The 15,218-nt window shown below is 38.5% G+C and overlaps 2 protein-coding genes across 2 annotated transcripts; both read right to left on the reverse strand.

Annotated features, from left to right (window-relative positions):
* Positions 1–22: 22 nt before the first annotated feature.
* On the reverse strand, positions 23–4,157 carry Uba1 (ubiquitin-like activating enzyme 1). The gene is made up of 2 exons (XM_017911586.1): positions 3,486–4,157; positions 23–3,059 (listed from the first exon to the last, which is right to left on the reverse strand). Exons 1-2 carry the CDS (start codon positions 3,850–3,852, stop codon positions 277–279), a joined length of 3,150 nt encoding a protein of 1,049 aa, XP_017767075.1. The 5' UTR covers positions 3,853–4,157; the 3' UTR covers positions 23–276.
* Positions 4,158–5,521: 1,364 nt separating this feature from the next.
* Positions 5,522–13,628, reverse strand: LOC108555508 (kinesin-like protein KIF12). The gene is made up of 15 exons (XM_017911171.1): positions 13,426–13,628; positions 10,066–10,158; positions 9,895–9,973; positions 9,511–9,723; positions 8,829–8,966; positions 8,609–8,750; positions 8,280–8,374; positions 8,079–8,220; positions 7,549–7,667; positions 7,350–7,454; positions 7,154–7,283; positions 6,804–7,029; positions 6,605–6,752; positions 6,191–6,405; positions 5,522–5,873 (listed from the first exon to the last, which is right to left on the reverse strand). Exons 1-15 carry the CDS (start codon positions 13,626–13,628, stop codon positions 5,522–5,524), a joined length of 2,400 nt encoding a protein of 799 aa, XP_017766660.1.
* Between the last annotated feature and the right edge of the window lie 1,590 nt (positions 13,629–15,218).

Here is a 15,218-nt window from a genome sequence, read left to right on the forward strand (position 1 = left end):
AAAAAGAAAACAAATAGTTGGAGCCCTAAATCCGATATTTAGCAAAAAGGGAGATCATAGTAAGACGAACTCAGTGGATCTACGATCCCTTGCTATTATAAATGCTACAAAGCATCGACGATAAAAATGAATCTTTTTTTTTTAACTTTGAGAACCTTATGTAGAGAAAGAGTAATATTCTCCTGTATCGTATTGTAAAATAGAAATTTGTGGAAATTACTACGGCTAAGTCAGTTAAGTAGACATCTCTCGTTATCCTGGTGACATTAACGTATTTTACGGCAAGGTATAGCGAACATATGGAACTTCCACATCAAAGCCATCGGTGTCGTTACAGCAGAGTTCGAATACCAACGCGCGTACATGACTCTCCAACTTCTTTTTTGACACCTTCTTAACTACTTCAGACATCAAAAGACCCATACGCTCTTGGCATTTAGGCTTTGCCATGAAAAATGAATAAAGCATACAAACACCTTGAGACAACATAGTAACCTCCAGATTGTGATGTTCTTTGAAGTAATCCAAGAATTCTTTCAGCGTTAATTCTCCTTTTACTTCAAATCGGTCCCATAGCGTCCATTCTGTGTCATAGTATTTCAATTTTGGTGGAGAGATAGGTTCGGAGAAGCCAAAGAATGGTAGAGCCAAGTTAACGAAACCATTCTTATAGACAGACAGATCCTTCACGCCACGAGTCAACTTAATAAGTTCAAGGCAAACTAAACCTGCCACCACTGAAGTAGTAGTAGCAATGGCTGGTATTATTTTACCAGCAATTAGTTTACTTTTGTGTCTATCAGCGGATGGAATTTTGTAGTTCGTAGCGCGAAGATTTGAAGCAGCCACAATAAAATCTATGTGGAAGTTGGTATCATCATCCTTTTCAAATTCTTGTGGATGGATTATCAAACCATTCAGATCTTCAACTCTTGGCAGTTCTTCTTGCAATTGACTGAGTCTCTCATGATCAATATTCCCGCTACCATTGGACACCTGTACCTGCGAATCTGTTTCCGCAATCTTCACTCCAGATTTCGGTGAGAAATCCGGCACTTGAACATTGCTAACGATCCTAGCGATTTCTTCTCGATTTCTGTTAATGGGAATACCATACACTTTTGCCTTTAAGTTAGCAGCAGCTACAATATAGTCTAAATGTAGTGGATCATTGACATTAAATGTAAGTGGTTCAGGGCATCGTTTAGGCCCAGACCAAAATGATTGACCACTAGATGTCACTTGATCAGGAGGAAAATTGAACAAAAGTTGTCTGATTTGATTGCTATATTGTTCTTGCCAGTGGCAACGAGCCCATACAATACAATCAGTAAATGATTTTGGTCTCTCATCAACCAAGGCTGTCTTAACAGATTCTAATACTTCTAGAGGTTGAACCCCAGGCAGTTTTAGCGTTCTCTCCACAAATTGTGGATCGGATATATATTGAGCGGCGTTTTCGGCAGCTTGACGGAATAAACCTTCGAAATTATCTCTGGCCCATTGCAGAGTATGTTCTATAGCATTAGGGAAATTTTTTAGCGTACAAATTGGTATACTCTTTTCTGGTGGATCTTGAGAGGAGCTGTATGATTCAGTTAAGAATGGAACAACAACTTGGGTGTTACCCTTAGTACCTAGTGTACCAGATTCCAAGAGAGGCTTCCTATAATATACACACCGACGATCCATGTAAATACGCGCGTTAACATTATCTAATGCATTTGCTACTCCATCTAAGACTTCAAAAAAGTCATCATTATATATTTTCTCTGTTTCAGGACAAACTCTATTTTCATGAGCAATCACTTTCATGTCTGGATTCATACTCTTTATAACTCTAGCTGCTGTTGATGATTTAGATTGTTGTACATCAGATGGTCTAAATAAGAACTGTCTGTTCAAATTAGATTTTTCTATTAAATCCATATCAGTTACTATCACGTTACCATTCTCAGCACCAACACCTAACATTGCAAAGTTCTTGAGCAATTCACATCCAATAGCTCCTGCTCCTACAACAAAGTATTTTAAGCTTCCAATTTTTGACTGGAATTTTCGTCCGAAAACAGCAATTTGTGAATCATAACGTGATCCAGTAGAACAACAATCTTCTTCTGTGAGTTCTGATCGATCCACAGGCAGACATTCGATAGCATCGAAGTACAGCCATTGGAATATAGGATGGAACTTTCCAGAACAAGCCTTCATCACCTCTTGAGCTACAATTCCTCCAATGGTAGCATTCATTGGATTCAAATTTCCAGAACATATTTTAGCAAATGTTTCAAACAGCTCTGCATTTATTTCAGTTTCATTGCCAACTTGCTCATTCACGGTTTTAGCTAGATTTAAGAATTTGTTTGCATCTTCTTGATTCCATGGTCGAGGGAATTTTCCATTTTCTTCCACATAATTGTGTAACACCATAAAAGCCAAATGTATTTGTTCTGGGTAATCAAACTTTCCAAAATCAGTAATCTGGAATTTTGGTTCTTTCAAAGCATCTTTCAAAGGAGCAAAATGTATAGTCTTTGGCATTTTTACTTGTGTTACTATACCACCCCGAATATATTCTGAGTACTTGGATGTATCTCCAATGCTAAAAGTATATGGACCAAGAACTTTTATTTTTATTGGATCACAACCGTTCAATTCTGTCATTCCCTGGACTTCAGAAAAGGTTACATAGTCACTATCTTCCATGCCATGGCGTGTATCATCTAAACAAGTAACAACACCTTCGGCATCTTGTGAAATACTAGCAACCATTGCACTTACAGGTGGTTCACCATTAGTATCAACTACTGTAAACTTTTCTCCAAAATCACAAAAGACCTGAGAAAATAGGCCTCTAGTATCTGCTATAATAAGTGCTATATCATTTTCATGAGTAATCTTAGATATACGCATTTGTTCTTTCAATGTAGTTTCAGTCAGAACCACAACTTTGAACTTCTTGATATAAGAATCAGTTAAAGGCCCAGAATAATGACGTGTAGGGACATAATTATTTAACTCAGACAAGCGTTGACAACAGGCAACAGCTCGATTTTTACCTAAAACCAGAAATACAACAATTTAATCTTACTCTATAATGAAATATGTATTGCATTTAATTATAATTAAATGTTATATACAATTGTAATTAAACATTATTATTATTAAGTTTGTTCATAACATAAAAAGAAAGGATAAATTCTATAAAGATATATATATATATATAGAGATACATTAGTCACAGTAATATCCACATAATTTCTACCATTTGCATTTGAAATATACAAGATAGAAGGTGTACCTATTTAAAGAAAATGTTTTACAATAATACTGATGAACAGTATGATTCGTCATATCATCGCCGCGTAGGATAACACGATCATAATTGACAGAATTCACGAAAACCCGATGTCAAGATCACAATGGAAAATTATTGGTATTGAAGAAGCTCATGTGTTTCGTGATTCGCGGGTCTGAACACTCACCTATGTCCGCCTCGGTAAGATAGAACTGCGAACCGAGGTCTGAAATCTGGCACAACGCGTCATCGTGCAAGGTAACGGACTTGACGCCGCTGAGGATGACGTTCTTGGCAATTTCCACGCCGAGTCCGCCAAGACCGGATATCAGGACATCGGAGGATGCCATGCGACGCATGGCGTCATGGCCGAGAACGTAGAGCTGCCTGGAGTATAGACCCTCGTCAATTTCGGTAGAGGCCCGGGATGTCGAGCCATTTTTCGCCATGTCTGCGATCGTCGTCGAGTCGTCGGCTCCTCCCGTGGTGGCAGCAACGCGTCGCTTCTTAGCTGGGGGGTCAACGGAGCTCTCCACCACCTCAGCACTAGACATCGGACTTCACGGGGCGCCGTATTATGTCCGTCGATTGTTTTTCAACCCGGCCGACTGCACTTTAATAAAGCCCGTAACTTCACCGCACGCACCGACCTTGCCACACGCGCCCGCTCTCTCTCTCGCCGCACCTCTCTCCTGTTCACCGTTCTTCGTCGTTTCCAGTTTACCCTTTCGAAACTGTACCCGCACTCTACCACGATTCCACTGTCCATCCAAGAATGATTCTCGTTCTTTCATCCGCTCTGTTGCTGCTCTCTCGCAGTCGCACCAGCAGCAATCGCAATGTCGATGCTTCCTCGATAAAGTGGGGATGGGGATTTGTCCGATCGGTAAAACAGCGATACCGCCTTCCTCGTGAAACAAAGGGGTTTCTCTTTTTAATTTGTAATTTTGCTTATTAATTTTTGAGGTAAGGTGTGATAAAATAATGAAACGAGAGAACGGATTGATCATTTCCACGACGAAATTTTGCACTATGTTGCTTCTTTCTTTTTCTGTTGCAACATCGTTGGTTAACGTTACATCATGAATTTTACATTTGAATCCGATCTGTTCATTGGTGTACAAAACAAGCGAATAGGAAAACAGTTTTGTTAAACAGTTAAAAATGATTGGTTGTTCGTGCCATGTACTAATTGTAGTTGAAATGACTCCAACCAATAAATAATTTGTCCCTAAAATTCTACATTGGACTTACTTCACAAGCGCCCTCTACATATGAATTATCGCAGACGATAATCGTCTCTAACCTACCAATTTTATGTTTTCACTTATCTGACGTGGCAAGATGCATATCTAATAAATTATGTATGCATCATGGATGAATTATTAGCACGCAATTGTAGAATTACATACTTTGTTCGTGTCGATAACGAACATATTAGGTCATGTGTCTTTCTATAGATTTTTCTTATCGGAAAAAGAGAGAGAGAAAACAATGTTTTCTTAACGTTTGTCCCAGTTTATACGTTCAAAGTGCTTTCTTTTGTATCGAACATACTATTTTTAACAATATTCAATAATCGAGTTATAATGTCCAGAATGATCCAATTCAAGGGAGAAAGGTATAATTCAACAAACTATTTAGTGTTTAGCTATAAATGATTAAGTAATAAGAAATAATGATTGACAAAACAATCAAATACTTTATTGTACGTTATTTGGTCCATACCTTTGCCATTACAGAATATTTCGTTTTATACTATTCAGAGGTAGAATTCAGTGATTTATATCGACAATCTAAATTTTCCTTCCATTTCGAAAAACCACAGACCTTCAAGTATTCACGTTTGAGCTCATATATAATTATATGCTTTTATACACAGAAATAATATCTCGACTATACAAACTACATATTTTTGTCACTTTAAAAACATGATATTACTGTGTCATAATTTGAGAAACATACATACATCTTATTTTTGTCAATCCTACATCACTAATCATCAACGCATACAACATCCGTCATTAAATTATGTTTACTCATTCAAAATAGCTTTTCCCTTTCTTCTACTACCAGAAGTTATCAATCAAATTATCGATTAATTTTCGCATCTTTCCCAATTCATTTTTTCATCCCCGTAACCGACGCAATGCCTTTGACCTTTAACACAGGTCATTATGATTAAAATATATCATCGACTATTGTGCTTATTGCTTCGAATGTTCAAAGAGGCTTGTCCTCGTCAATTGGTATTGGACTACCAAACGCTCTTTGAGTGGTTTCATCCTCTTTTTCTTTGGATTTCCTTGGTGTCGTTTCATGGTCTTCGGGTTCTGGAGTGCCGAACCGCGATAACATATGCGATACTGCCGGAAATGGCGCCGTTGGCGCCTCTGATTCAGCTGTATCCGGCGTAGAATTTACCATTTCCAGAGGACTGCTAAGGATTGAGTCTGAGGATTCATTGTACGAATGATCAGTCGGTTGAACCGGTTCGCCTAAGAGATCGTTGGTCTCTGATGGTCTTCGTTCTTCAGGGACTGTAGAGGTGCGACGTATGCTCGCCTTTTTATACCTGTTACCACGCGTTCCTTTAATTAGTAGATAGAATGGTACCGACTATATCAGATGGAGCAACACATTGCAGACAAAAGTTAGTCGATATCCTGGTAAACTTGGCCAAAATTTCAAATATTTTATTTCACATTAACAACGTGCGAATATTGAAAGGTCTAGTTTAACTGAACATTAACAAAACTCCTAGTCTACAATGTGGATAATATATTCCAATATCGGTTTGCATTTCGTTTGTCTTCAATAGGAGTCTAAGGATTCACTGATTTGAATATTCTTTGGATATGGTATTATGATAATTTATTGGGTATTTCTTACTGATTAACGTCTATCGGTGATACTGTTTGATCCGGACTCATTCTCGTTGTACCATTTCCATTATCCCACGAATTGTGCCGACGGTGATGACTTTTATCTTTGTATGCTTCTGCTATATTATTATAACTACCAACGATTCTACGTTTGTCCAGTTCCTTTTGTATCTTTTCTGGCATATTACTTGCCGATCTGTACAATCCATGCCTAATCATATCCTATAAATATAAGTTCCTTTAGTAATTCGTAATATATAATAATTACTAATATGTAAATTAAAACATTATTATTTTGTTATATAAAATATTCAGATATAATTGATACATTTAAATAATTGACACATGGATATATCACTACTTTTGATATTTATTTACTACCTAAATATTTATTATTGTCGATTTAAATATTTCTACATACACTTGAAAGAGGGGTAGGTTCCACATTAGGGTTGGTCCAAACGTTGGTTGCTCCAGGTACGTCCTCATTATCGTTTAGGACTTCCGCCGAATAAGTAGGTCTAGCAGGTATGATTGGCGACCGACAACACACTCTGCAGTAATAAAACCTGCCGAATTAATTGAATATCAATGTCGTCTTAAATCCCAGCTATACTTACGAGTTAACATCTTCGAGTTTCTTTAGTAATCTCTCGTTTTCTCTGCAGACGAGTTCTTGGTCCCTTATCACTTGCTCTCTTGTTGCGTATAGCTCTGCATTTTCTCGACGAAGAGCTTCATTTTCCGTAATATATGCGTGAATCAACTGACTTAATTCCGGTCGTTCCATTTCGGACAATTTATCCAAGTCTACTACCGGTGGCGTTAACGGCACCCTCTTCTCGGCTGCGGAAATTCATTTAATATAACCGAATTAGTAACTTATTAAAAAAATGCGTCATAATAAAATTTTATGATTCTGCATCATTTTTGCAATTTAAATTTTTATTAATTGATATTTGATACCTACCTTTCGATTCGCTACGAATTATATTTGAAGAGTCACCACTCAAATGAAGAGCTGCCCGCAGATGTTCGTTTTCCGTTTGAAGGGCTCCTACTTCTCGTTTCAGACTGAGGATCAGAGCTTCTCGAGGGTCCTATGAAGTCAAATTTTATTTATATCCCATGTTACTTGTTTAATTTATTAATATCTCTTCAATTACCATTACGACGATGGGTTTCGTTCGGATCTTCTTCACCCTTGCCGCATACCTCAAAGTATTCAGAGTTTCGCTCGCGTTTGATTTGGCTGGCGAAACACAGGCGACCTAAAGTTGAATAAAATTATTTAATTAGCTGTACTTATTGAGTATAGATAATTAAATAACTATCAGCCGCTACGATGAAAATAATACGATTTACCATTAATGTAACACCGTTTCCTGCTAAACTATCGGCTAGAAGCTTAGTCAATTTGCTGTCCCGATACGGAATGTGACCACCTTTGCGTTTTCCATCACTCAAGGAAGCTATGCAGTAACCTTCGCAAACAAAAAGTGTCCATCTCAGAAGAAGTTTGAAAAACTTCTTTGCAACATAAACGCGTTTTTACGTAATTCACTCTACCACGTGGGCTTATCGATTGCTCCACAGACGTTGATGTTGCAGGTAAAGCTTGCGCCCTTTCGTGAAAATCGATTCTCACAATACTTCTGCATAATTGACAACATCAATTTCCCGAGTCGTAATATTAAACGTGACTCGATTGAACCCTATTAATTTGATATCGAACTTCCATGGAAATACCATTTAAATAGGTATTTAAGTAGAGTTAGGTAGAGAAGGAAAATAAAAATTGATGGAACTCTATAGCACTTTAAATACTTAATTTGTCTGGCAACTTCAACTGTAACTTAATAAGGAATTTATTGTAACGTGTTTGATAACTATACCTAGGACCATAAGACTTTTGTTAATGTTATTAGCTTCTTCCAGAGTTTTCCCTTCGCTCTGCGTCTTCTTCGTCATTTCACTTCCTGCCAAATCAACGAAGTTGATTTTCCCTTGTCTTGAGATAAATACACCGTTGTCCATCTATGAACGGTAACATTCGTATAACTTGGTCTTTCTTACATGATAATTAGAAGATTCACCTGTTGCTCAGATGTGATGCTGACAGTGAGGATGCTATGACTTCTGCTGGAATGCTCGTTCATATTGTGCGAGCCGACTGATCTATTCCTCATTCCTGAAATATCATGATATTAAATATATATTTTTAATTTGAAAGAAATACTAACGATTAGTACTTCGCAAAATAATTCTTTTCTTTTAACGAATGGATACACCTTTGATATATTTTCGAATTGAATTTATTACGTTTATGATTCCTCAATGAAACATGCGTTGCGTGCAGGATTGAACTAAAAGGGGTTAAAGTCCATCTATCAGGGTGAAAGGTGAAGATCAATAACAGAACTACCTTCTTCGAGAACCGCCAGAAGGTCATCAAGTTCCTCGCAATCGACAGTGAAAAGGTTCTCGACGAAGAAGCCTCGTGTCTTTTTGCTCCATCGAACCATCAGTGGTTTCCTCGACGTGCCAGGATTTAACAGATCTATTACCTACGGTTCGATGTTAAAAGATGCTCTGTGAAAAGATACCTCGATATTATTCCCTAATTCCACGCCGAGTACACTGACCTTCTCATTGTAGATTTCCAGAAAGGAGGCTTTCAACACGAAGTTACACTCCTGTTTTTCTTGCAACAATTTAAATAGGTAGACGAAAGACCGGAAGACCAAGCCGTGTTGCTCCGAGTAAGGATTCATCCTTTCGAACTGAGGAAAAAGAACATTCATTGATAGTTAATAGCAATTCATATGACAAAATTTCTCCAATATAGTTCTTAATTTTTTATTAACTCCTCATCAAAAAGAAAATTTAATTTAATTTTATGTCCAACATAGAGAATCAATTTGGAAGAGAAATATGAATCACCCAGAGATTTTTGCTATGTTAAACGTGATGAAAGAAAGTACAGGTATTAGGATTAGTGTAAAGCGCCAGGGTTAATTATTTGACTGCTTTTAGTAACTATTTAGCTTGTTTTTGCAGTGGCGTAGAACATTGTTCAAGCACAAACAAGACAAGCTTCGTCTACTCAGTCATTATCTTATCTACGCACGTCGAACAGTATTAACCTTTTTGATATATTCAAACATGACCTTCAACTAGACTATTTTAATCCATAATTCATAATGCCCTTTACTATTCCTGGCGGAAGTTTCTGAAGTCATGCTCGCCCTGGCTACCTATGTAAAACTGATGAATTCTCGTTGGAGAAACATTTAGGAAGCACACTATAGAACCTTCGTCACTAACCATTTCTGGAGGTCCCGTGAGGGTATGAGTTTTTCCGCTTCCGGTTTGGCCGTAGCAAAACGCGGTACAGCTAAACCCTTCTACTGCCATTTCGATGAGCTTCTTTATACCAGAAAATTGTAAGATGTCCTCCTGAGTGGCCGTGGGCTCGAACACCACGTTGTACGAAAATAATTTGCCCTTCTTGTCCCCGCTGCTCGGGAATCCTTCACACTGTACAAGATTGGACGATAAATGTCAGCGTGATTTACGACAATTTCGTTTACTTTTAATTAAACAAGGGGAGACCAGGAACACGAAGCCGACATAGCTTAATCAGGGAATTATCTAGTTCTAGTCCAAATTAATTTGTATTAGCAGAGGGAGATAAGGAAGTAGGCTCACGTATATCTGTCCATCTCCGGGAAATTGCACGGCCATATCGTCGCCGGCCTTAATTTCCTTACTGCTAAGTGGACGAACTCTGTAAAATTATTTTCACCGTTAGCATCGTTAACACGGAGAATTAATCTTATAATTTCTAAGTAGTAATTTTACGGGTTTCTTTCCAATTACCTGACGACAACATTTATGTTGTTCTCTGGAAGCAGATGCTTAGTGGCGATCACTCTCTTATCACCGTCTACCAACCTCTCGATGCTACCAGTCCTGAAATCCAAACAGATAGACGAGTGATAATGATTTCCGAACGATGCCAAGTCGGTACTAATAGTTTTCTGTAGAACCGTAACGTCGTTCTCTGCCATGATCGAACGTTTTAACAGGAGTAACCCATCTGGCAGCTTCATGATTGACCTTTTATCATGGCGGGTAAATAATTGAGGAAGTTCAATCAATCGGGCTAACTGAAACTGTCGAGGAAAAATCGCGTGATTGACCAGGCTCGTTTATGATTTCGTTTTCTCCTTCTGCACCACAGGGTTAATCGCAGTATTGAAAAATCGTTTCGACCTCAGTCAATGATTCACGGGAGCTTGATTACCGAACCGACAGTCGCGATTGATTGCCTGGATAAACAATACTTTTGACTGTTGCTCGCACGTGGAACGGTGCACGATAACAAAATATTGCATCTTATAAATCGTAACTGGCTATTAAGTAAATTAGAGAGGAAGATAGATGTAATTTATTTCGAATATTATTCGCCATTAATTCAGAATCAAACGAGTACTACAATTCGAGTCTTCTTCCGGGTGTGCAAGAATTATCTTGATTCTTTTAGGAAATTAATCTGGATATTACCACTATAAAGTTCGAGACTTCGAGTCTAGTATGTATTAACCGTGACCGATAATATCGATGCCATAACCGTGAAAGTCTAAAATTATGCGCACAGGTTTAGTTGATGCACAGTGCACGAAACACGCATGTCTCGCGAAACTTTTCACATTTCCCTGATCGGTGGAAAGCGTTATCGACGGTTAATGCACTTGGAGAAAAGCATGGGAAAACAGCGTTTGCTTATTTAACTATAGCATCGTATATCATAACAAGAGAACTGTTATACGTTACTTTGTGTAAATCGCAACAAAGTCATATACGGTTATTGCGTGTATAGATACGTGACGTTGAACAAATTTGACGTCGACTTGGGTGTGTAAAGAAAGACAGCTTATCCTGCATCGTGGCCTCCTAATATATTCGCAATCGGAAATTATAATTACACTAAAAGCTTGATAGAAAACGTGGTTCGCACGCTTAACGCTCACGTGTGGCATCGATAGGGCTAAATCGATAAGCTTTTACAAATTGCCTTCGTTCACAGACGCCACGAATATGTTCACGAGAGAAGCTAACAAATTTGAACGAAGCCTGTCGATAGGTATATCCGATTCGTGCCATTGGTTAACGCATTTTTATTATTTAAATCGTAATTCTAAGCGATTTATTCGTTTAATCGTGCAAGCTTAACACGTTCAATTTCGTGGATGACTGTACATCGATTCGAGTTATATCCAGCTGGTCGATTTCTGGAATTACGAGTGCTTTGGATTATCTGTCTGGATCTAAGGTTAATACTTCTTTTTCATTAAAGCATTGCGTCGCTGGCTCGTTTACGACTTCCTGATGACCTAACGCCTGCTTGTTCTTCTACACCTTTGTAATTCCATTCATGACTCGTATTGCATCGGGCGCTAAAGAAACCGTCTGACGATATTATATGATAATAAACCATGTGTCAATATTATAGTCACTCTCATCGTTATTTTTAACGTTACTTTATTTGACAACGACCTCGTTTTTTTTTCTGCGTGCAATACTTTTATTTGAACAGGAAATGCGGAATTAATATTTTAATACTACGAGTTGTAAATCGTTTCATTGATATAGTGTCAGCATTTTCCAAGATCCCTGATAACAGGGTAAATTAATATATAATTCTGAATCGTTTAGTTTTAATTGTAACTGACCCCTCGAATTTACAAGAAAAAAGGGCAGGAAATGAAAAGAAACACGGAATTACTTCTCCCTGTATTATTCAGTCTACCTTTCCCTATACCGTTTTCCATTTTCCACCATAAAATAGCCGAACAGGCCCACCCACGAGTAAAGTACACGTTTCACGTGTCTGAACACGAAGATCTCTTTTCATGGGCGCACGGTTCGCGATCGTTGCGATATTGACCGACAGAAAGAGACAACCCAGCAAGGTCCCGTAATCGATACACGGCATCAAAATGTGTCGCAATTGCGACGTATGCGTCTATCAATGTCCGTACGTATAACTACGTGAAACGATTAAGGTGAGTTTACACGGGCAGCCAACCCCTGACGGAAAATTAAATCGAATGACCAGTCCAAAGCTTCTTCGACGCGTTACATCGACCTATCTGTGTCCTGGATCTACGGGGCAACCTCGAGCGAACGATTCGACTCGCTAATTCCTCTGCCAGGATTCATCCGCCAACTTATTTGTGGGTCTCCCTTTCGACGCTACACGACACGCCGTTTGTCGAGTTCAATTCTAGATAGCTTCCACTGAATTACAAGCCAATTCTACATATATTCTGATGTCGTTGCGACTGTCGAGTATCATTCGCGATAATTTCGTGCGGTAGTTTTCCATCGGTCAATATTTTTCCTACCCATTTTCCTTCCCTTTCGTGGCACAGGTTATTCCAGTGTCCACGAATTTATCGTTGCATTACTCCATTTACTTTCGATCTCTTGTTTTTCTTCGTCGTTATTTTTACACTTGTATTGTTCCATTCGATTAAAATCCACGGAATTTGGTGTTATCGTTGGAATCGTAAATGATAAGTGATTCTCGCTAACTCCTATTGCCTCGTATTATCTGTATGTTTTTATTATCGTACTCGAAAGTCGATAAAAAAAAAGAAATCGTTCTTCTCGTATTAAACGGACAGGCGATAATGTTACGATAATGTATGTTCGATTTATGGAATATTCATAACGTTATCAATAATGAAACCGTCACTGTCGTGGAGTATCGATTTACGATGTATTTTAGCGGAAAAGGAAAATGAGAAATAATTTTCGCATCGATTGCTTGAACGCGTTAGTTTCTCGCAGAAACGTCCAGCCAGGTCGATAGTTTCTGCGTAAACATTTGCTTACGCTGTCCACTTAAACAAAATTGTTGTGCAAGCGTACATGTTCCATCGGACAGCGTTAACACGAGTTATTCGTGGTGATTTTCCTTATATTGGCCAAAGGTATGAAAACTGCTTCAGCTATTACTGCTCGGGACATCGCTTCTCAATGATCTAAATATAAGTACGACGAGAACGAGATTATTAACGTTATTAATCAAATTATTAATATTTCTTCCTTTTGCGAAGTCATTTATAAAACCTTTTTCACGGAGTGATCGATCGAACGAAGTGTTCCGATAACGACGAAATAATAGGGATAAAATACAATTATCAGATTTAAACATCGGTGTATACTCACTCGCTTCCACGAGACTGTAATAAGCTATTTTTCCCGACTACTTTGACACCGGAAATGCTCTTTCCTGGACTACTTCCCCTAGAGGTAGCTTGATCAGCCGGGCTATTGCCGCGAGACACGCGACTCCTTCCCTTATCCTTCTTCGCATTTTCTTTTTGAAGACTCTCGCCTCGGGAAGGCGATGGATTTTTCACAAGCACCATTCGTCAACCTTTGAAACACAGACGCGTATACAATAGTGTCATAAATTACGAATTATAAATTACAATTGCTAACAGAATTAATAGAGAGAAAGAGAAATTGGTCGACGTGGATCCAGACCAAGCATAATTCAATCTCGCTGATTTTCAGCCGTGCGATCGGTGCCGTTCCCATGAACCGTTTCGAGCCATCGCGAACAATCGGGCCCGGTCAAAGCTGGATCGCAGATCGAGAAGTGAAATGCTTCATTTTCCGGAATTCACAATAGCGAAAGCCTTCTCGAATCGACCGACAAACGTACAGATCCGACGAAAATTTATACAACAACGAGTCGGTTAATTATCCACGTTTGCTTACATACGAGATAATAACTACACGCGTTGCCGCAATTGAAGCGAAAGTTTTCACGCTAATTACTATTCTACTAGAAATTCTGCAGTTTGTCATCGATAAGCGAGACCTCTATTGTACGTGGAACATAAATTTAGGCACGTGTACAATTTCGAATTATATGTTCCTTTTCACGCGGCTTTAAATAAATGAAATCGTAACGAAACGAAAGTATAAACGTCTCGACCGTGGTTACATTAATCAACGCTTATTTCTTGCTCTCAACGCGTAAAAAAGGCTAAAAATTTATGTAGATCATGGAGCATGGTTCTTTCGCGACTCCGTTCCGCTCGGTTCGTTTTACACCTTTCATATTGTACCTTTCCTTTTTACAACAATTAACGTAAACGTAGCGTTTTACCGCGATTTTGAAAGTGAAAGCCAATAAGATCAGGCAGTAAAATCGTTCCGCCCAAGTCTACGTAATCGGCCCGTTCCGAACGAATCCGAATTATTAAATGTTTTTCAGCTCAACGATCTTAATAATTCCGAAGTTACGTTGTCAGATAGACAGCTCTATTTTTCAATATCGTTTCTTGCACGATAATTGAATATTTACTAGGCTATCGAAGGAAAAAGAGGGATTAGAAACGAGGAAGAGCAAATTCTATTACCGTGCCGTTATTACCATAATTTCTTTCGTAACTTTTACGCCGTAAGTTCGGTCGTAATTAAATGGCACGTTAAACTTTTCTGTCGCGTGCTTCATAAATTAAGATGAAATATGTTTGGAAAACGAAATAGTCGCGTTAAATTAAATCGAATCGTGTTGACAGTGCTTTCCACTCTTTGCTCGTCAACAGATCATAGTAGGAATCTTCGAGTTCCAAAATAGCAAAAACGTATCGCGAACTCTGCCAACGAAAACTCGTAAACCCTCCAGTTCCTCGTAATTTTATACTCAGTTCCAAGTGTAATAATCAACCAGGACCACTTACATTCGAAATTTCATAGATCGTTCAAAATTATCCCATCACCCAACTTCTTCACCTATTTCTCACTCTGCTGTTCAATCTTCATAAATCTTTCTTTATCACTCTAAATCTTCGTCCAATTTAGAATATTCCTTGTGGACGTTACACAAGCGTGTCTCAATTAACACGGGCGCCTAAGGATAACGGAAACTCGTGGCAATAGGAACAACAGACGGCACGCTACTGACACTTACAGGGGTGGTTTCGTGACTGGGTGGTGGTTTTCCC

Source organism: Eufriesea mexicana, unplaced genomic scaffold (genome assembly GCF_001483705.2).
Source record: "Eufriesea mexicana isolate 0111107269 unplaced genomic scaffold, ASM148370v2 scaffold474474834, whole genome shotgun sequence".
Classification (NCBI taxonomy): Eukaryota; Metazoa; Arthropoda; class Insecta; order Hymenoptera; family Apidae; genus Eufriesea; species Eufriesea mexicana.